We start from the raw sequence: 20,296 nt of genomic DNA on the forward strand, positions 1-20,296 counted from the left end.
TGAGTGCTGGGGTAGATTCTCCTCTCCCACAATCAGCAGCTGCATGCAGATGGCTGACGAGGAATTGAGTATGACTGTTTAGACAGTACAGTGTGTCTTCTGCAGGTAGGGCCACTGACACATCACATCAGATCGCTGTGTGCGCCAGGGTAGGACTTCTTGTGCCAGCAAGCTATAGCATCTCTACTAACATTGTTACTAGGCTGACAAAACACAGTCTACAACAAAAGTTCTCTTGGCCCAGCTCTCTGTGAGGAGGTGAGATAGACTTTTGCTCTCCAGACAGCTCATCTCCACCAGAAACACGCTGCACTTTAGCCCAAGCACCACTGCTGTTGCAAAAGGCATCCAACTAAGACCAGTGCCTAATTCTCCATCTGTTTCACATTTGCTTGGATCTTCACACTCTTAAGCTGGAGAATGAAATCGATGACCTTGATCTGCTTTCTTTTCATTATTCTGTAGGGTTTGCTATTCTTCTTGTTGCTTTGGGAAGTAATTTTGTGAGATTTTCTCGAAAGCCACTTCTAATTGAGAACTGCCATTTTCAAAGTTGCTGCCAGTTGAGAAGTGTACACCCAAGTCTCTTCATAGAGATTATTTAAATACCCAGCCCTTGAGTGGCTGCAGGTTGGATATTAGGAAGAATTTATTTTCTGACAGAGTGGTGATGCAGTGGCACAGGCTGCCCAGGGCAGTGGTGGGGTCACCATCCTTGAAGGTCTTCAAGAACTGTGGAGATGTGGCACTGAGTGACATGGTTTAGTGGGCAATCTTAGTGGCAGGTGGATGGTTGGACTAGGTGATCTTAGTTCTTCTTCCAACTTCAATGATTCTATGATACTACGATTCTAAGGTGAGGTGACACTTGAATTAGTTCATTTCTTTGATCTTTTTTTTTTTTTTTTCCCTAGTGGTGTGAGCTACTGGACTGTCTCTTTCCATAAAGGAATGCCTTTCTTTAGCTTTCTCTGGTGGACTAATAATGCATTTCTGGCACATGCATTTATTGGCATGCCCACGTCTTTTCTAATATTCTTCCCACCACATGTCTCTCCATCAATCCATAGTCCTTAAGCAGAGACTTTTAAATGCACCTCAAAGCAGAAGTCAGGTTAATATGTTTTTCTCTCCCTAAACTGGGATCATCTCTCCCAGGCTTTCTTAGCCTTATACAAATATTCACACCAAGCCAATCTGAATTCCCTTTCAAAATATGTTTAATAGGAAAGGTATGGTTTTTTAAGTAGATTAATGCAAGACTGATGCTGCACAGACAAAATCCTGTAATGATTAACATGTGGTGACTCGGACAAGTTACCACTGTGATAGCTGTGTGAATTGCTTAGCAGCTTGCTTGGTGCAATTGAGAGAAATTAGGACAGCCAGAAGCTCACTGCAATTGTCACATACTCTACTGACACATCTGATTATTTTTTTTAATGTCTTTCTAATATCTCTGGCAAGGGGAGGTCTTGAAGCCTTGTCCTGAGGTCTTTGCAAATCCCTTTCAGATGTGGGTGGAAGGGGAGCAGGGCCAGGCTGCCTGGCTCAGCCTCCCTCTGCCTGGGCTGGCCTCCCTCACACGGCCCCACACACGCATCCACTCCCTTGCTTCCAGCCCCAAAATGTCTGTGCTAGATCTTGCAGGGGCCTCACCAAACAGGGAGGGACACCTGAGGTACCTGCTGTGCTCTTCTCCCACACTGAGGAGCACCAAGGAGGGCCTTGAGGACCACTGTGCTCCGTAGGTCTCCTAGTGAGCGCTGTCTATCTCTCCTGCCCTATTGCCTGCATCAGCAGAGAAACTGCCTGCTTGGATGTGGTGACCTCTCATACCCCTGCATCCTACCTCAGCCCTGTCAGCCTCCAGCAGAAGCTGCCTCTTGACTCAATGCACTTTGAAAGAGGCCCCAGATTCTGGTGCCTGCCCACACCCTGGGAAGATCAAACAAGGTGCAGAACAGGCATTTACACCAGCTCAGTTAATTTAAGCACTGCGGGGAATGTAAATCGGGGCCCTCCGTGTGGAATTTATTGATGCCATCAAATCAAGAGTTCTGCACTGAATTAAAAATATCCAGCTTATTAATGAAGGCAAATAATGACAAGCAGACCTGATTATTTTATTGGGTTAGAGTTAAATATTTGACTAAAAATGAAAAACTATTTCTGATGGATTTCTCCCTGTTCTCTTCAATCTGTTTCTTTTAAAGTATATATACATGTGTAGTTTTGGTGTTTGTTCTTGCTTAAATTGTGCCTCCTGCCGGGTTCCCTGGTGGTTGCAGCAGAGGGAGATCATTACAGATCATACTTTATTATCTCTGTGATTACTATTGGACCGTGTGCAATGGCACTTGGCTAGGTTCTGCTCAGTTGTGAGGTTAAAGGAGCAGAGACATCATCCAAAGAGGATCCCTTCCTCATTCCTTCTCATTTCTCTGTACTAAAGTACCTGGCATTCACTCAAACTGGCAGTGCAATCAAAGTAGAGCACTAAAACTTGTATGAGGTTGACAGGGCCATTGGCAAGACATTGGGCCCTGGAGAAAAGTTTGCACTGGGAGGAGAAGAGAGAAAGCCCTCATTCACCCTGATCAGGAAAAGATCAGGAAATGTGTTAGCAGCATGGACACTGGCGTTTGAAGCCCTCTTGAACAGCTTACTTTCAAAACTCTGATCAATCATCCACTGGCCTGTGAGAACAGCAGTTCTTCTGAACTGACAGCATCAGAGGCTCCAGCCACTCTATTGGAGCCATTCTGAGTTTTCAACTCTCTCAAATGTGAGGACCCAAGGGAAGATATAGAAACTGTGTGTGGGGGGGGGAATGTTTTATTGCAAAAGCTTGGAATTAGAGAAGATCAGGGCCATGGGGCAGATTCTGTTTTTATTCATCAAAATACCTTAGCTCTGCTTGATCTGTCATCGCCAGCATAGCAGGAGTAAAAGGGAATTCCCAGCAAGTTCCCAAAAGGAGCAGTGTGTTGGATATGGAAATGGGCACCAGCAGCTGCAGGCTGGTACAAAAGGATTGGTTTTATCTAGAAAGTGATGCCCATTGCCTGGGGCGAGAGAGCTGCTGGTAAGATCTGAGCATCGTGCCATTCCCCAGGCACTTGGGCATTTCCAGCCAGTTTGTTAGACCAGCATCTGAAAGCATGTAGAGGGAAAAAGTCACTTGTTTTGCTCTTTGATCCCAATTCATCTGCCCTGCTACAGGTTAGCCCATTTTGTGAGATGCTCAGCTAAGAACATCGGGTTTTGCTTTTGTTTGGAAGGGAAAAGTGGGTTTCACCCCCACTCCTGCCGTTCCTCACCAGCTCCTGATTTCCTTCTTCTAGGATATTTCCTGATCCATGTGGCTGAGGCCAACAACTCCATGCTGAGGAATGAAATAATTTATTAAGTAACAGTTCTCCTTGCAAAAGATAGCATCAGAGGAGCAACAATTGGTTATCAACCCTAACTATAGCAAAGCAGCCACACTGATGTGAAAGTGAGAAGTGTGGTTTGCTGTCAGCAATATACCTTGAAGGGTGGCAACATCACTTCCATAAAAGTGCCTTGTCCTCTTCTGATGATTTCTATTCCCCATGTGCTGATGTCGGTGGTTTCATGCTTGAGGTTATCATTTCCTAGAAGTGAGCTGAGCAAGCCTATCTCTATGGGCTGTCACTGGGAGCAGGAATGGACCTGACTAGGAGATGAGGTTTGCTGCAGAGTATGCAGAAGAGGGATGGGAGCCTGAAGAGCTTCCCAAAGCTGAGCTTTAATGCTAGCACAGCACATCTGTTTTACAGGACAGGTGCTTTGAGTTAATTCTGTACAGGCTGCTGTCAGGGATGCTTCAAGTCTGTGTATATAGCTGCTCACATGTCTGCTCTTTGCATTCATTGAGTAAGGGGCATAGGGTGTTTACAGGTTAATGGATTTTCAAGCTGAAGTGTTTGCTGATAACATTCAGGGCATGGAAATTTGGTCCAGAAACCTTATCAGAGACAAAGCATTTTGTGGTGTCCTTCTGTGGAAGATCAAGTATTAGCTCTTTAATTTGTTTACAGTGGTAGACCTACAGTAACATATTAATGTGCATGCAACTAATTGGGATGTGCCCCAAAGCAAGGACAACACTGAATAATAAACCTCTTTAGGAATGTCCTTCTGAATGATCTGCTGGCTACCTGCATAGTTCAATGTCTGAAATTACAACCACCCTGAGCCCCACCTAACCCCCGAGGTTCTCTAGCACAAAGAGGAGGTGAGGACAGGCTAAAGACCACCTAGCCTGGCTGGATGGGTTGTGGGCATCCACCTGGGCAGAGGGGATCACAGCAGCACATACAGTGACTGCCTTGCCCAGTGTATTACTGCGCTCTGAGGGTGGCCTGCTGAGCTAACCCTGAGCATTCCACTGTGCTGCAGAGCCAAGCTGGGATTAATTCACCTCAAAGAGCAGGTTGAAACTGTTAAAATACTTTGCAGGTGGTTCCTTGAACTCATGGTGCAGCTGGATCCAGCCTAAAGGGCAGTAAAAAAAAAATAAAAAAAAAATAAAAAAAAAAAAGGAGGGAGGGGTGGGGGGAGAAGAAGCAAGTTCTGATGAAATACAAATTAAAATAACTCATGGAAGGGAAAAAAAATCTGTTTTCAATCTCTACAACAAAGCCAAGCAACGCATCAAGCTGGAAAGGAGAGATGTCAGCCAGGCAGCGCTGGGGATTTTATTGCTTTAACACAAGTGCTTCTCTGTGCCCCTAGGTGCTGCCCCAGCAGCTGGGAGGTGGCACACAGGGATACGAGGTCTCCAAGGGCCTCATGTTTGTGGGCAACACCAGGGATGAGAAGGGACATGAAGCGGGGGTAAATCAGTCCCCAGGCAAAGGTGGATTTTGCTCCCATGTGGGTCCAAGCTGCAGCTTTGTTTCCATGCCCCAACGCAAATAAGGTCTCCAGGTTTTGCATGTTGGTCTCAAACTCTCTTTTGTGTGGAAACTCTCCAGGCACTACAGCATTCCTTGCCACTAGAGCTGAATCCACTGGTGGGTTTATTGTTTTTTTTTTTTCTCCTTCATGGTTGGGCAGTCATTGTGATGCTAGGGGGGCTCCAGCAGGCAGTGAGTGAAGGAACATGCCAGAGCTTACCTCTCACAGCATGCCTTGGAATCCCTTGAATTCAGTGGTGCTCCCTAGATGTGCATGTGCACTGAAGATGTTGGTCTTCCTGTGGAGAGAACAATGCAAAACCAAAACTGTCCCAAGCTGATCATGAGGATATTTCACTCCACAAGTTCTTGTGCTCAGCAATAAAAGGTCAGGCGAAGGAGAACAAAAGGGAGATGGTGGTTGTAGCATTTGTTCTCCCAAACAACTATCACGCGTGCTGATGTCCTGCCTTCCAGGAAGTGGCTGTGTATCTGCATGCTGATGGGAAGTAGAGAATTAATTAATTCCTCTTTCTGCCTTGCTTGCACACACAGCTTTTGCTTTTCCCACCAAACTGTCATCATGTCAGGATCCTTCCTTCTTGCTTTCTTTCTCTTTTCTCCCATTCCATGAGAGAAAAGTGTGAGCAAGTGGCTGGGCAGGCATTTGACTGGTAGCCATGGCCAACTCACCACCGCGCTGGCTGGGATGTCAAAATTCGCCAACCTAATTCAGTCTGAAAAGAGGAAAAGATTGAAAAATCATGTGAGACAGGGCAAATTAAATAAGCAAGTTTATGAGCAAACCTACTGCAACAGAAGCCACCTCTGGTCACTGATGGCTTTGTGGTGTGCATGTGCCAGATGTTTTGTGTCAAACTGCGTCTGTGTTTCTGTGGGAGAGCAGTGTTGTCTGTGGACAGGATTACTATGTTTTTGGAGCCTTTCTGCAGAAACATGAATACAAGTGTTGGGATGTGGAGTAACCATCAGCTTCCTTGGGTGTCACTCATTTCAATCCAGAGGCAACTGCCAAAATGGTGGAGGCTGCTGCCTTGGTTTTCCCAATGCAGAGCCTGTTTATGGCCCCACCTTTTCTTTTCCTCATACTTGGAGGATCACCAAAACCCCCTGAATTCTGCCTATTTATGCCTAAGACAGTTTGGAATCCACTAGATGGGTCTGGAAACTCTTCTATGCTGAAAGATAGAAACATCTCTGAGCTAGAATATCATCTTCTTGGGGGGGAGAGGAGGGAACCAGAATGACTTGAAGTCGCAGACTGAGTTATTTAGGATAAATTCTTGCTCTTCATCATCAATTACCAATGGGCCCACGACGTTGATGCAGATATAGTCCATCCATAAAACTCAGTCCAGATACAGTGCACCTTTGCAATGAGGGCTCGATGAGCATCTTCATCTGAGCACATACTACTAGCAGCACAGCATGGGAAGGGCCAGGGTGAATTACAGAATTGCAGGTCTTTCCCTAAGACGTTGGCAGAGCCTTTCAGAAAGGGCAGAAAGAGCATCAGGATGAGGAGGTTGATGCAGGCATGGCTCATAATGTGCTGGAAAGTGCTGTTCTGTTATTAATCCTGCTTCAGTAAGTCCTTAACCCGCGACAACTATGCTGAGTCAGCAGTTTCTTTTACTTTTCTTCTTTCTTTCCTGAATTAGTAACGTCAGTTGCACAATCAAAGTCAGTCTTTCTCTGCAGCCAGTGATGGTGCAACAAGAAACAAAAGATAGCAGAAGGCAAGAGGTGGCAGAGGCCAAGTGAATGCATGATCTTTGATGCCAAGGGTATGGCCAAGACACTCTGCCGTGCATGGGCAACTAAGGATGGTAGGCAGAACTGGGTGGGAATGTGGTTTTGCTGTTGACTTTACTGAAATAGCGAAGTGGAGAACTGGACATTGAATCAGGGCACGTTAAGACTGCCAAAATATGTTCCCCTCATCTAACATCTGTGTCATACCACTGAGAATGGTTCAGCCACAACACAGCTATGAGAGGTGGGAAGATATATGCCTGATCATGGCCCAGCAATAGTAGTGACTTCAGGCTGTTTCAGCCACCCTAACTCATGGGAGTAGCTTAGCCCTTCACCATGAAGCAAACATCCCAGTTCCTGTGCAGCATGTAGCAGAATGTTACTGTAGGGGAGATCTTCTCTTCCTCCCTCTTGGTGCCAACCCAGGTCATAACTGAGTGCTTGAAAGGAGAACGCAGAAGTGAATTTCAAAATCCCCACTTATTTTTGGTTTAAGTCTTTAGAGTGCTATGTTCCAAGTGCAGAAGCAAGGATCTCTCTGCGCTGGGCTGTCTGGCTGTGGATTTCCAGCTCTGCTCCACACAAAGCTGAGGTTGCTCTTTCTCCCATGGCCACACAAAGTGGCAAGGTCTCGGCAGTCACACAGCTGAGCGAGGACCTGCAGCCAGGGGCAGGGCCTGGTGACAGTGGCTCATCCACAACTCAGAGGGGACAGCAGGCAGTGCAGAGCGGGTGCCCTGCCCATTACCCACTGATAGCTCTTGCTTGCTGGTTTGGGTGAGTCACTTTCCTCCACACAATGTAAACCGGTCCTGGCGCAGATTTCGGAGATGGTGAAATGTAGGAGTGATATGTACAGGGTGTGAGAGAAGCAGCGGTCAGGTGGTGGGAACTGTGTCCATGAGTTGAGGAATTGGTTCAAAGAGACCTCGGCAAGAAGCTGTGTTCTGCAGTGACCGATTCAGGTGTCAGCACTACCCATCCACCGCCACCTGTCTTTGCAGCTCCTCCTGATTCTTCATCTCCTCTTTCAGTCATGCACTATCATTTTGCTGTACGTTCATGTGGGTTTAATTACCATGTAGTGTTTCACCTCACCTTACAGAGGACAGATCCTGAAGGTAACGCTGAACTAGGGATTTCCTTTCCTTAGGAAGGAGGCTCACTTGCACTAGAAATCACCTCGTGCCCAACCCTGAAGTGCAGAGATACTGAATCACTTGTTGCTGAGCTTCTTTCATAACCACAGCCCTGTGGATGTGGTAGCTCCGAGCAAGCACATGAGAACAGCTGAACATCTTAGCTTGTGGGATTTTTTTGAGGAACCATTCAAATTACCACATCAGAGTTCTCGCAAGTCTATAAAAACTAAGCAGATAGGAAAAGCCTATCAGAAAGCGTATCAAAGCAGGAGGCAGATAAAGTTCCTTCAGCTCTCCATTGCCCTCCATCTGAAGAGGCTCTGTGTTAGCCGCATTTGTCATGAAAATTAAAGACAGATGCAGAGGAGATGGAAATTCAAGTGATATGAGCACCTTCAGTATTTCAGACAAGACTGGGTTTGCCTCAGCTGCTACTACAACCTTTCAGATAAGTGGTAAGGTTTCTTTTTATTAAATGGATTGATGTGTATTTTATTGGGTCTATGAAGAAAACCACATAAAAATGAAATATTGTATTTGTATTGAAAATGAAATGCTTTTTTAACAGAGATTTTGCTATTAAATTAACTGACCATTTAAAAAGAGTTTAATTGTTCTTTCCAAATAAGGTTGATGTTGAGCATCTGAAAATAGTTCTCCTTCCCTGCTTCAAAAAATGCCTAATTGCACTCAGACAATTTCATGTCCTAATAGTTAAGATACTGAAATCACCAGATCCAATTAAAAAAAAAGAAGTTTCTCAATTTTTAGCTGAATATAAATATTTTATTGCTGACTAAACCATCCTATTGGAAAACTAATTAAGCCATTGTATTCTTCTGAAGCTACAACTTTAAGCTACTCATTACATTGCTTAGGGAAAAAGCCTTCAATTAAGGGTAAATTGTTGCATGTCTGAAGTAATTATTAGGTCTTCTGAAATACTTTTTCCCTATACGGCAAAATTAGGCGAAGAATTCCATTTCTTTTACGCTTGCTGGTGACAATTTGCTTTAAATGTTACGACCTGTTTCCATTTGTTCTGCAGCTCAGTTTGTTATTGATTTTTCATTTGTTTTGATGCATACACGGATCACTGTTGGCGATACACGTATGTGGTGCTCTAGGGAGGCAGAACTTGTACTTTGAGCAACCCTCCCTGAATGGCAGCTTGGGACATATGTATGGGAGGGAGGTAGGATTCATTGGTGCAGAAAGAGGCGAAGTGCCATGCTCACACTGTCACAGGCTGGGTTAGATCTAGATGGTAGTAAACAGGTTAGGGCAGCTAAGGGAAAGATGCTGACAGTGGATCACAATGCACAATCAATGCAGGAGGCAGAGGCAGGCAACCTGTCTGGCTTATCACAGACCTTGCAGGAGGGTTTAGGGTGCTGAGCCTGAAATGGCTATTTCTGTCCTATTTTCGTTGATTTGTAGAGCCTCAAATCCGGAGAAAGCCATCCACATGCTGTGCTCGGACTACCCTTGTCATCTACCTGCTGCTGCTGACAGTTGGCCAAGTGCTGTTGGCGTACAAAGGTATGTGTCCACCCTATGGAAGCCTGGGCAGTTTTGCTGACTGCTCTGGGACAACACAAGTGTGGGTGATGAGCTCAGAGATGAGAAATCTCTGCAGGAGCACAGCTGCGCAGAAGGTAAAGTAGCTGCTGCAGGAAGCTCATCCCCCAACCCCTATGTTACATCCATCTGGGCCCAAATATCTACACTCCTGGCTGACCAAGCAATTCCCAGCCAGATCGAGCTGTATATTCATTGCATGGACACTTTGTTTCCAGTGTTTAAGATGAAGGAGGAGATACTGAAATGTCAGGAAAATAATGCCTTCCATGCCGAAGAGATGATAGCAAGATCCTATGCTGACAACCTTCTTTTGGAGAAAAACTTCACAGAGAGGGGCATGGGACGTGAAGAAAACTGGAGGAGACATTTAGAAAAGGAAATCACCGTAATTAAAAGCAGCAATGCAAACTTGATGATGATGATGAGCAACATCACCCTGCTTGCAGGTATGGTTAAGTTTCTTCTTGGTGACTGTATGGAGGCAAGAAATGGCTCTTCTGCACCACCTGCTTAGCTAGGGGAAATCTAGTTCTGAAGGAATAACTACAGCAAGATTTGGTCTCGCTGTCAGGTAGTTAGCAATGCTGCAGTGCACGGGGTCCTTACTACAGAAAAATAACTACTAAATATTTATTTCAGAGCGTCCTGGATACAAAGGAGAACCTGGTCCACCAGGTATGTGGGTAGATGAGGCATAAACAACTTCGCTTCTTTTCCTCTCTCTTCTACTTTTTTTCCCCTGAGAGATGTAAGATGAAGATTTGGGATTTCAGTTGCTGGATCCAGATCCTACAAAATGTACAAACCCCCAGTGCGTTGTCACAAGGAGACCTGCTGCACATTTTGACTGATTTCCTAGATGCTCTGGCTTGCCTGAGTGCTCCCAATGGTTCTTGCTGACCATGGTTTTGTCTCCATCTTCTCACTGCCACCCTGACAGAAAAGCTCAAGGGTGATGGAGAAACCATGGCTGGTCATTATCTGCACTAGCCATCCCAGATCCCCATCTGAGGTAAGAAAGGACCATGGAGGGGATGAACATTTATAAAGGGTTTATGTGCATCCCACCACCGGGTTTTCTGCCCCAGACATAGCAGGTCCTGCTGCACAACTCTAGAACAATTCACATGCAATTCCTGAGTCCCTGCTCTTTAGGGGCCCCATACCTGAACCGAACCATGCATGTAGTGAACACTGGATAATTTGGGATGGAACAGTACCAGCCATAGGAGATAAATGTCTCCAGTCTGTGAGGATGCAGCAAGATCTGATCTCATGTTGGCTCTGTGCTGAGAAGAAGTTGGACTCACCATTTTCCTAAGAAATTCAAGTTCCTGTGATCCTGTAATGACCTAAAATTCATCCCTTGTTAGGTCAGGTCTGTATCTCATCCATTCTTAGTTCTTGGCTATGTTGATGAGCTTTTCCAAAGGAAAAAAAAGAAAACATTTTTTTAAAAATAATCTTTCCATGTCTTCCTGGCTGCATTTACAATGCTGAAACACCACATCCTGTCAAACACTAATACTGTTAATCACAGCCCAATAGCTCAGTGCCTGTTCAAGAAAGATCACCCTAGATGTCTGTGTGAGCAGGCAGGTGGTCTGGCTTGGCTGGAGCACAGTTGGCTCTACCCAGCACACCCAGCCCTGCTCCATGGACCTTTCTTGGGTGCCTGCACTCACCTCTGTCAGCTGTACATCAGTGGTGACCAAAGGCACATGTACAAAAGACAATTTAAAAATTCATCTCTTCATTATTAGTTATTACAAATAGATTATGTGTATCAGCTGATATATGTGTCTCACATCTCAGGGCTACGGGGACCACCGGGACCACTGGGGATAAAGGGAGACCGAGGAATTCCAGGTAAGTCTTTTCCAATCTCTGCGGATGAGCATAACGTGGCTTTATGGATTATTTTATGGGCAGTCTTGTCTTCTGTCGAGATGTAAGTCAGCAGGAATGTCATTGGAGTTGAATGAAATAAGCCTATGTAAAACCAATGTGAACAAAGCAAAACTCTGCTGGAAAAATTCTAGTTTTAAAAGTGAGTTTTTAGAGCCATTGCACTGGCTATGGCAGGTAGATGTCCTCTGCCCTGGCACATCTCTCAGGCACACGAGGAGCAGAGTGCCTCATGTTGTGTGGCCTCCTGCTGATGTTCATGAGACATGATACCCAATGCGACATTATAGGTATGATGTTGTCCCTGCAGGCTTACAGGGCAGTAAAGGAGATCGTGGTCCCACCGGTCCAAGAGGTGAACAAGGAGAAAAAGGAATAAAAGGACAAGCAGGAATTCCAGGTAAGACATCTCTGGAGGCATTTAAGGCAAGGCTGGATGCAATGCTGGGCAGCCTGATATTGAGATTCCAACCTCATGGCAGGGGTTGGAACTAGATGATCTTTAAGATTCCTTTCAACTTAAGCCATACTATGATTCTATGATTCTTCACTGTCTCAGCAATTTATTCCTGTTTGAATTGGTTATACTTGAAACATCAGATCAGATCTTCGCAGGTCCCATATTTCATAAAAATGTAGGCAACCCTGTGAGTGGCATGCCAGTCCATGAGAGGACTCTTGGCCTGATCTGCAGGAATTTCATTTTGGGGGTTGCTCCAGGGAAAGGAGACATGGAAAATGTTGATTCTACACCATGGAACTGTCCTTATAAAGTTACTTTTGTCTAAGGAAATCCTGAATTAATAGCCTATTCCGGATTAGAACCATAGCATTTTCATTCATAATAATAATACAACATAATTTACGTGCAGAAGCACACGTTAGTTCTCACTGCAGTAAAACCTACTTCTGAGAAATTTATCTCGTTATATATAAGCTTGGCTTTTAATCACCTTAAGTACAAGAGTCACGTACCATGTTTCTCCCCTGCAGCACTTATTAGTGAATAAGCAACATTCAACACTCTCAGTTGGGATTCACCCGGAAAGGAGAGGTTGAATGCAGCACAGCAAAATCAGAAGCTGTTCATGGTGCAGCTGAGGAAGGACATTTGGACGAGCTGGCTAGAGATTCCTTAGAAGTAAATCATCAGAACCCACACACACCAGAGCTAGTACAAGCTGGTCCAGATCAAAAAAAGGGAAGTAGGAGAAATAGCAGAAGATGAAGTCTTAGGGATAATTCTGGAGCAGAAGGGTGAAGGAGATATCACTCTTTAAATGAAACACTTTTAAGTAATTCAGCTCTATTTGAAAATGCAGAGAAGCTTAAGGGCAGTTTTGATAATTGCTTGAAAGCACAGGAGAAGCATAAAATGTCCTCCATTTTCACCACAGCTAGGGGAAAGAAACATTATAGACAGCTGTAATGGAGATTTAACTAGGGAAGAAGACTACTAGTGGCAGAGATACTTTGGGAATAGCCTGGGGAGTTGCAGTGGGATCATTTACCAACGGTAAATGTGGGTGTGAGGCCTATCTCTGCTGCTGATGCAGATGCAAGGGGGTGCTCTCCAGTTTCTGAGACAGTGAATATTTGATGATGGTGATGATGATGATGATTTACACTTCCTGTGTTGCTTGGTAGGTTATGTAGGGCAGAAAGGTGAAATGGGCCAGAAGAGCGATCCAGGGAACCGCGGACCTGTGGGTCCTCCAGGAAACCAGGGAGTGCCAGGACAGCCAGGCTTCAATGGTAAGTGCAGAGGACACAAAACAACTTGCAGTCAATGCACACATGCTGTGGTGCAGGACTGCCCTAGCTGAAGCATTTGGCTAAATCCTGCCAGCACTGATGCTAGGATGTTGTTACAGGTAGCGTGGGAGAGCCTGGACGTCCTGGGCAGAAAGGAGAAGCAGGTAAGCAGAAAGGGGGTGCAGCTTCCTCTATGGGTATGAGACTGATCTCTCTAAGACCTCTTTAAGACTGGTGTTGCCAGGGGAGACGTGTTATTTGGAAGGACACTATTTGTGTTCTGCCTCCATAGGGACAACCCAGTCTGCACAATATGGGGTTTGTGACAGACCTATATTTAATTTTCTTTCTTCGTGTTTTGGCTGCACTTCACATATGCTGTTGTTTATCACCTCCAAGGCCCAGCTGGAGAACGTGGCCTCCCAGGACCTCCTGGCCCCAGCAGTCCTGGGATGAAGGGGGAGAAAGGGGACCTCGGGCCCAAGGGCTCTCAAGGTACCAAGCTACTGATGTCCACACCCTGTGGTCCTCCTGCACTGGCCTCGCTTTGTGTGATGGCTTCACCTTTGCTGATTTACTTTTAATTTCAGGAATGACAGGCAGTATGGGACCCAAAGGTGAAAAGGGAGACAAAGGAGTTCCAGGTAAAGAAGAATAAAAAGGTCTGCAATCAAACACATGCATTATGCAAGGCGGGAGGGGGGAATCAAAGCAACAAGGACAGCAACTTGTGTACTGCTCCCCTGGCCCCATGAATCCCAGGACGTGATGGTGAGCACAGGCCGCTGTCGGGCTGCTGTGGGGTAGCTGCTCGTTAGTGGGTTTGTTTCAGGCATCTGCAACACGTACTAGGAAGTGATGTTGCCTGCATTTTTACGTGAATGGAAAATGCACAAACAAAGCCATAGTTTAAGATGAACCAAAGGAAAAAAACAAACAAACAAAAAAAAACAAACAAAAACAACCGAACAACAACTTCCACAACCATGCATTAAAAACGAATTTTACAGGCTGTAAATCTTATGGAAAGCTGACTAACAAGCACAATCTTGGACTCCTCTGTAGCACTGCAGGCAGAGGTCTCTTAAGAGGCCAGCTAAAGAGTGCTTAGTCAGACCTATTCTTTGACCTTCCACCTGAAGTAGTCAACCTCGCTACCCTGGGCACCCAAAAACCCAGGGTAATGTTCTGGTGTATTTCCTTTTTCACTCTGAATTTATGTAGTGCACACTGTCAGGTCCAAGTGCTGCACCCTCCTGCATGCACTGACACCTGGATGCCAGGAGTCACCTGGCCCAATATTATGTGCCTGCATGTCTGCTGCACCTGAATTTATGTGCCTAAGCTCTCTATGAGGTCAGTGAAGGCTATCTGAAAGCAGAATCTTTGTGCTATCAGTGAAATTTAAGATGTGATACTAATGACCAGAAATCAATTTACTTCAGAAGATAACTTAGACCATCTTTATTTTCTGAATGGGTGAAGTCTGCCTTGAGTACAATGGGAAGTAAGACTCCTACTTGACTAATAGATGCCTGTAGTGCAGACAGTTAATGTGGACTGGGTGAAATCCATAATAAATACACATTTGCATAAATGTTTTTAAATTGTATAAGCACGTAACTTTTTTTTGTATGATCCTAGGTACTGTAGGGCCAAAAGGAACAAAGGGAGACCAGGGCCCACAAGGTAAACATTCATTTGACAGCATTAAATATTCTGATGATGATTAAGAGCAGTACTTTAGATGTCATGTTCCAATTCTCTACATCAATACTAGATGCTTATCATGCTCCTCCTTTTCCATTTGGGAAAGGACAATGACATTTCTGCTTTCCATACAGGCATCCAAGGTCCAACTGGTCAAAAAGGAAGCAAGGGTGATTATGGCAGTAAAGGTCTAAAAGGTGAACCAGGTGTAAAAGGAGCCAAAGGAGACGAAGGAAACCCAGGTAAGGCTGTTTGCCATGTTGTGTCTGTGGAGCTCGTGGGCTTGGAAGCATATGTCACAGATACGGCACAGATTGGCACAAGCTACTCTGGAGCACGTTTACAGGAAGAACTCAACAGACAGATGGGTCTTTCCAGAGGGTGAACCTGTGGTCTTTTGCATTTACACCTTGGGTACCTTACTAAAGACATGCAAGTAAACAGATACGTTGGATTTTCTCAACTCCACCCTCTCCTCTGTAGTCTACAAAGACATCTTGCAATATATACTGTGCCAATGGGATTTACATGGCAGTTGGGAACACAAGGGCATTTAACAAAGCCTCTCTAATAGCAGAATAATTAAAAGCAAAAAAAAAAAACAACAACAACAACAAAAAAAACACAACAGTTCAAAAGGGCCAACACTACAAAAACTCAAAATCCTTATGCTCTTCCTTTACAATCACAGAATGCTTTCCAAAACCCTAAGACCTGTATTTAAAAAGATCACGCTAAACAATATAAGAGCCCTCAGACAAAAAGCAACCTGCAGCTTCTCTGGGGCTCCTCCGTGCATTCCTCTCCTGGAGCTCTGCCTCTGGAAGAGGGGTGGTGGAGGAGGAAAAAGTCTCTGGGTGATTCTCAGCTTTCATTTCCTGGAAGGAGGTTGCAATATGTGCTTTGTGAAAGTAGCTTTCTGGGTAAAGAGCTCATTGTATCTTTTCAAGCACATGCACTCTCAGGACAAGAGTTAACCTGCAGTGGCTAACAGTGTACCCATATGTGACCCACTCAATTACTCAATAAAAAGCAATAGCAGGATATTTCCCCAAGCAACAGTCAAAAAATTGCTTGTTTTTTCAATTTGGAACAGATTTTCCAGAAATGAAAAGGGACATAGGAGAACGGCGAGGAGATACTGGACTTTTCTTTCTTCTTCTGCCACCTGACTCTGGTATCAAAGCTACCTGATATCAAGTACACACTGGTTAACCACCAACACAGCTACCAGAGCAATGAGAGCTGGGCTGAGCAATTTCACTGAGTTCAGTCTCTGGAGACAAGACAGGGTCCTGAAATATTCAGATCTGATATAAAAGTAACTTCTGGTCCTACTCCAGCTGCAGCAATGGAGCTGGGAGCATTCATGTAGTCTAGGCAGTCACTGCTTCCATCTTTCCATGTGCTATTTGCCTCCTGCAAATATGACTAATGCAGTTATTTTTGTCTCCTCTGATCCATCAGGTTACTACAACAACATACGAATTGCAGGAGGGGGCAGGAGGGGTCGCGTGGAAATCTTTCACCAAGGCTCCTGGGGAACGATATGTGATGATGGCTGGGACATCCAGGATGCCTCTGTAGTCTGCAGAATGATGGGGTACAGCCGTGCCATCTCTGCCTTCACTGCAAATGGAGGTGAGTCTTCAGCAGGCTGGGTTGCAAGACTATCTGCCTGGTTGGGGGATAATGCATGCCCTGCAAGAACCACAGTGAGGAGCTCTACGTAAGCAATATGAGAACAAAGAGGATGGATTCAAAGGGGAAGCTCAATCCTCTAGGGACTAGCCTACATGTCATGTGCTGCTTGAGCTGTGCCAAAAATCTTGGTTTTGAGTTCACCAATGTGCAATCCAACACACGCATTTGGAGGAGAGCATACTACCATTTCTTCTGTCCAGTGGTGACTGTTTCTTCTGTTATTCATTGCATTTATTTTTCTTATTTCTTTTCCCAAAGGCACTGGGCAAATTTGGCTTGATGACGTGAACTGCAGAGGGAGTGAACATTCTATTTACCAGTGTAACAAATCTGACTGGGGCACGCACAACTGCTCCCACAATGAGGACTCTGGGGTGGAGTGTATCTAATGGGACATAGGGCTGACCCAGGAACCTCTACCCCCTCGTGTGCTCTGCAGAACCCCTGTTCATTGCATCCATCCAGCTTCTTCACACAGGGGGAACTCCATTTTCCATAAATCGGCAACAATAGCAAGACACAAATAATGTGAGGCATCCCAGCTGTCAGAAATCAGCAGGAGCTCAGACGTGATCAACTGCATGGCTTTGCCACCTGCCTGGCAGTAGCCCACCTGCAGCAGCTGTAGAGTTTCTCTGCTTTAGCTCAGTGCAATAGGAGGGAACAAGAAAGCCTGCAGAATGAGCTGCAGCTTAGCTGGCCAGCCTTTAACACAGTGCTGTTGTCAATCTGGCTTAAAGCCCATTGTAAAGACCATGTACTCAAGACAGAAATCATTAAAGGATCTTTTTTGGTACGCAAACACAAAGTTCTTCAGATGAGATGATGATCACAGGTCAAAATGCAACCATACCAGCATGGAATCCAGTTTTAGCACAGATCTTGTGTTTGACCTTGGTGAAGTCTCCTGCCTTCTCTGACAATGTTTCCTAACTTGTTTCCCAGAAACAAAACCCTCACCTTGGAAATGAGATCCACTAAAACAAAGAGGTAATGAGTAAAAGCAATAAGGATGAAGTATCAACTAATTATCCTTTCACAGTGAAACTATGGTCCCTAAACCAAAGGCTTCTGCCTTAAATGAAAGTCTTATGTGTCTGAGATAATAAGTGAATGACTTCTCTTTCTTAAAGCCTGAAGTCTTCCCCTTTTTAACAGCACTGGGCATTTGGCAGGTGACAAGAAGCCTGTACATAAACAGCTGTGCACGTTGCAGCAACCCGCTTGCTAACAATGTATTTAACATGTCAGAAATGGCTGTAAGCAACCCTACATCTCTGCATCAGCATTAGCCACAACTGCACTTATCTACACAGCTTCTAGAATCAATTTTGGTGCTCACAAACCCAGATCTAAGTGGAAAAGCTGAGTGGTGCTGGTAAGAACAGCAGGTGAGGATATGTAAATAAAGTACTGTCACTGCTATGGAATAAAACATTTACAAGCTGTATTCTTTCTGTCTTGTCACAGCTGCAGGTGCTGCTTGCATTCCCATTTCCTCACTTTGCTTGCTAACGTAAGATGTTCCGCATTAGGCAAAACTGTCATAAAAAGGAAAGTCACCATGTATCCAGTGGTGACCCTTAAATCCTCCAAAATCTCATTTCTGGACAGTAGGCAGCTGGGAAATAGCTGCTGTGCCACAATAAAGGTCAATCAGCAAAGGTTATATGTATATACTTCCAGGTGCCAGAAACAAAATTTCAAAGTCCACCTTTAGCAGATTCACACGTTCACACTAAATTCCCCCCTTTAAATTCAGATTTCAGACAGGCAGTTCTTCCTCTGGTATAAATTGTGATACTCACTGCTATGCTGTGTTTTGGCTGAGCAAGAAAAGCCCTTATTTGACTGAAAAAAAAAAAAAAGAAAAAAAAAAAAAAGAAAAGGATTTCACTCAGAACTCCAAGACAAAACTAGAACAAGAAGATATAAGTTATCCAAACAGCAGGTAATATGTCAGATAAGCACTTTGCAGATCACCAAAAGCACAAGTGAGCTGTAGCAGAAATGCTAAGTCATGGTTTGAGCCAGTAATTGAACACCTAGTGGAAAGGCAGGGCCGACCCAGGGGAACTCAGGTGTATGCAATGTTCCTGTGTGACCAAAAGAGCTGGAGCCAGGATCCACCTCTTCCCAGACCTCATTTAAGTGTTGGCAGAAGGAGGTGCAGGTATCTCTCTGGAGATCCTTGCCTACCTGAGGCTTTCTGAAGGTCAGCAGCTTCTTTCCCTTATTTTTGCATCTACAGCTGTTGTGTTTAAGTGAATCCTCACTTGCTGCAGCCTGGGATCTTTCTGTTCTGCTGTCATCACTGTGCTTTCCATCATGTTACACTGGCCGTACACCAGCGCCTAGACCACAGCCAGCCTGCTGTGACACCATACCCCATTACAGCTGACAGAGGTTTATTATTGACTAAAGATGCTGCTTCCCGACACTAAGTGGAGCTCAAGGGCTACCACCCACCCTGCTTCCGCTATGCTGGCACTGCACAGCCTCCAGTTGTCCCAGACCTGGTCATGCTATGCCCTGGTGAATGTGTTTCGAGTACCAGCATCCCTCCCTGCTTCTTTTCTCCTTACAGCAAGCCTTCACTCCCACATCCTGCATTCCAATGGGAACCAGAAGGGACACAAATGTGCTTGTTCCCTTTGACAGGCTATAGTACACACACTTGGAACCCAAGCAGTCAGCCTAAAGTTGAGATAAGGTGAGGATTCCCAGTGACCCAAGTTGCGTCCAGCCAGTCCTCCCAGAATAGTATTTTGAAAAATAAAAACTGAAAAAATGCCTCCTGTGATTCACTTTCTGGTGTGTTCTGGTCTGACCTGATTTGAAGTGCACTCATGTTCCCACATTTGCTCTTCCAGCCCAAGGGAAAGCTTATCAGGGTAGGAAAAGTGTTGCATGTCACCATGTGATTGATGCTTAGGAGTGAAAAACCCTCATATCCACAAAAACATATAGGCCTGAGGTCACCTTACATGGCCACATCCTCTTCCTCACCAACACATGGCTCAGTGCTTTCAGTCCCAACTTTCAGGACTCCCAAAGAACCAGCCTCATCTCATGGTGGTTGTCTACAACAGCCAGCAAAGAATTGTACAGCTGTGCTTATCGTTCCCTCCCAGCACCAATTAAAAAGATTTAGTTAAGCAAAATTCAATTACACTGTCATGCATAAAAGGGATACAATTAATTGAAAGGAATAGTTTCCCTTAGGATTGCTGTTATTTCCAGATGCCTGTCCCTGACCACTTCTTGTCCAAATAAGTAAAGATGTGGGACAGTTTGGATCATCCCTACGTCACCAACTCACACATATTTCCTATTGGCAAGAACAGGCAATGGTCAGAAACCATTAAGTAAACAAAATGATGTGCAGATCTCACAGCACTGGAGCTTTAGATCACAGAAGATCATGCTGAGAATATGTTTTAATAAGTCAGGAGTATTGATTTAGCCATATCTCAGTGTTGGCATAGCTGTCAAACCACAAAAACAGCAACATGCAGAGGAGGGCTGCAGGTTACCAGTGGGGTATGATGGGAGGCTGAATGTGATATTTATTGCCTCAACAGAAGTCACACGCAATTCAAAGTACCACCCAGGCACACAGGGATGCTGAAAAGCAAAACATTTCTAACTAAAAGTCAGTTCCTTTGGGTTTTATAGCCTCAGGTTTATGCTGAACACATCCATTACACATCTCACCCTAGCAAAATTATTAATAATTCCAGGTGAAACTGTAAAAAGGCAATTTCATTTGTTCACAGCTAAGAT

The 20,296-nt window shown here is 44.9% G+C and overlaps 1 protein-coding gene across 2 annotated transcripts; it reads left to right on the forward strand.

Annotated features, from left to right (window-relative positions):
- Positions 1 to 8,052: 8,052 nt before the first annotated feature.
- On the forward strand, positions 8,053 to 19,317 carry MARCO (macrophage receptor with collagenous structure). Of its 2 annotated transcripts, none has more exons than XM_052675821.1 (14): positions 8,053 to 8,304; positions 9,290 to 9,391; positions 9,649 to 9,879; positions 10,073 to 10,108; positions 11,249 to 11,302; positions 11,652 to 11,741; positions 12,989 to 13,096; positions 13,216 to 13,260; positions 13,496 to 13,591; positions 13,687 to 13,740; positions 14,741 to 14,785; positions 14,941 to 15,048; positions 16,274 to 16,447; positions 18,762 to 19,317. In XM_052675821.1, the coding sequence occupies exons 1-14, from the start codon at positions 8,190 to 8,192 to the stop codon at positions 18,776 to 18,778; spliced, it is 1,275 nt and encodes a 424-aa protein (XP_052531781.1). In that variant the 5' UTR covers positions 8,053 to 8,189; the 3' UTR covers positions 18,779 to 19,317. The 2 variants fall into 2 exon arrangements, with proteins under 2 accessions (XP_052531781.1, XP_052531780.1); XM_052675820.1 differs by lacking the exon at positions 18,762 to 19,317 and adding an exon at positions 16,769 to 17,960 and having other exon boundaries at positions 8,056 to 8,304.
- The last annotated feature ends 979 nt before the right edge of the window (positions 19,318 to 20,296 follow it).

Source organism: Tympanuchus pallidicinctus, unplaced genomic scaffold (assembly GCF_026119805.1).
Source record: "Tympanuchus pallidicinctus isolate F22 unplaced genomic scaffold, pur_lepc_1.0 scaffold15, whole genome shotgun sequence".
Classification (NCBI taxonomy): domain Eukaryota; kingdom Metazoa; phylum Chordata; class Aves; order Galliformes; family Phasianidae; genus Tympanuchus; species Tympanuchus pallidicinctus.

What these genes read in the sequence shown, in the direction of transcription:
- MARCO (XM_052675820.1), top strand. Translation starts at nt 8,190, where the DNA reads ATGAAAATTAAAGACAGATGCAGAGGAGATGGAAATTCAAGTGATATG. An exon ending in TACAACCTTTCAGATAAGTG is followed by an intron (nt 8,305 to 9,289) that starts GTAAGGTTTCTT and finishes GTTGATTTGTAG; the next exon opens with AGCCTCAAATCCGGAGAAAG. An exon ending in GGGAGACAAAGGAGTTCCAG is followed by an intron (nt 13,741 to 14,740) that starts GTAAAGAAGAAT and finishes GTATGATCCTAG; the next exon opens with GTACTGTAGGGCCAAAAGGA.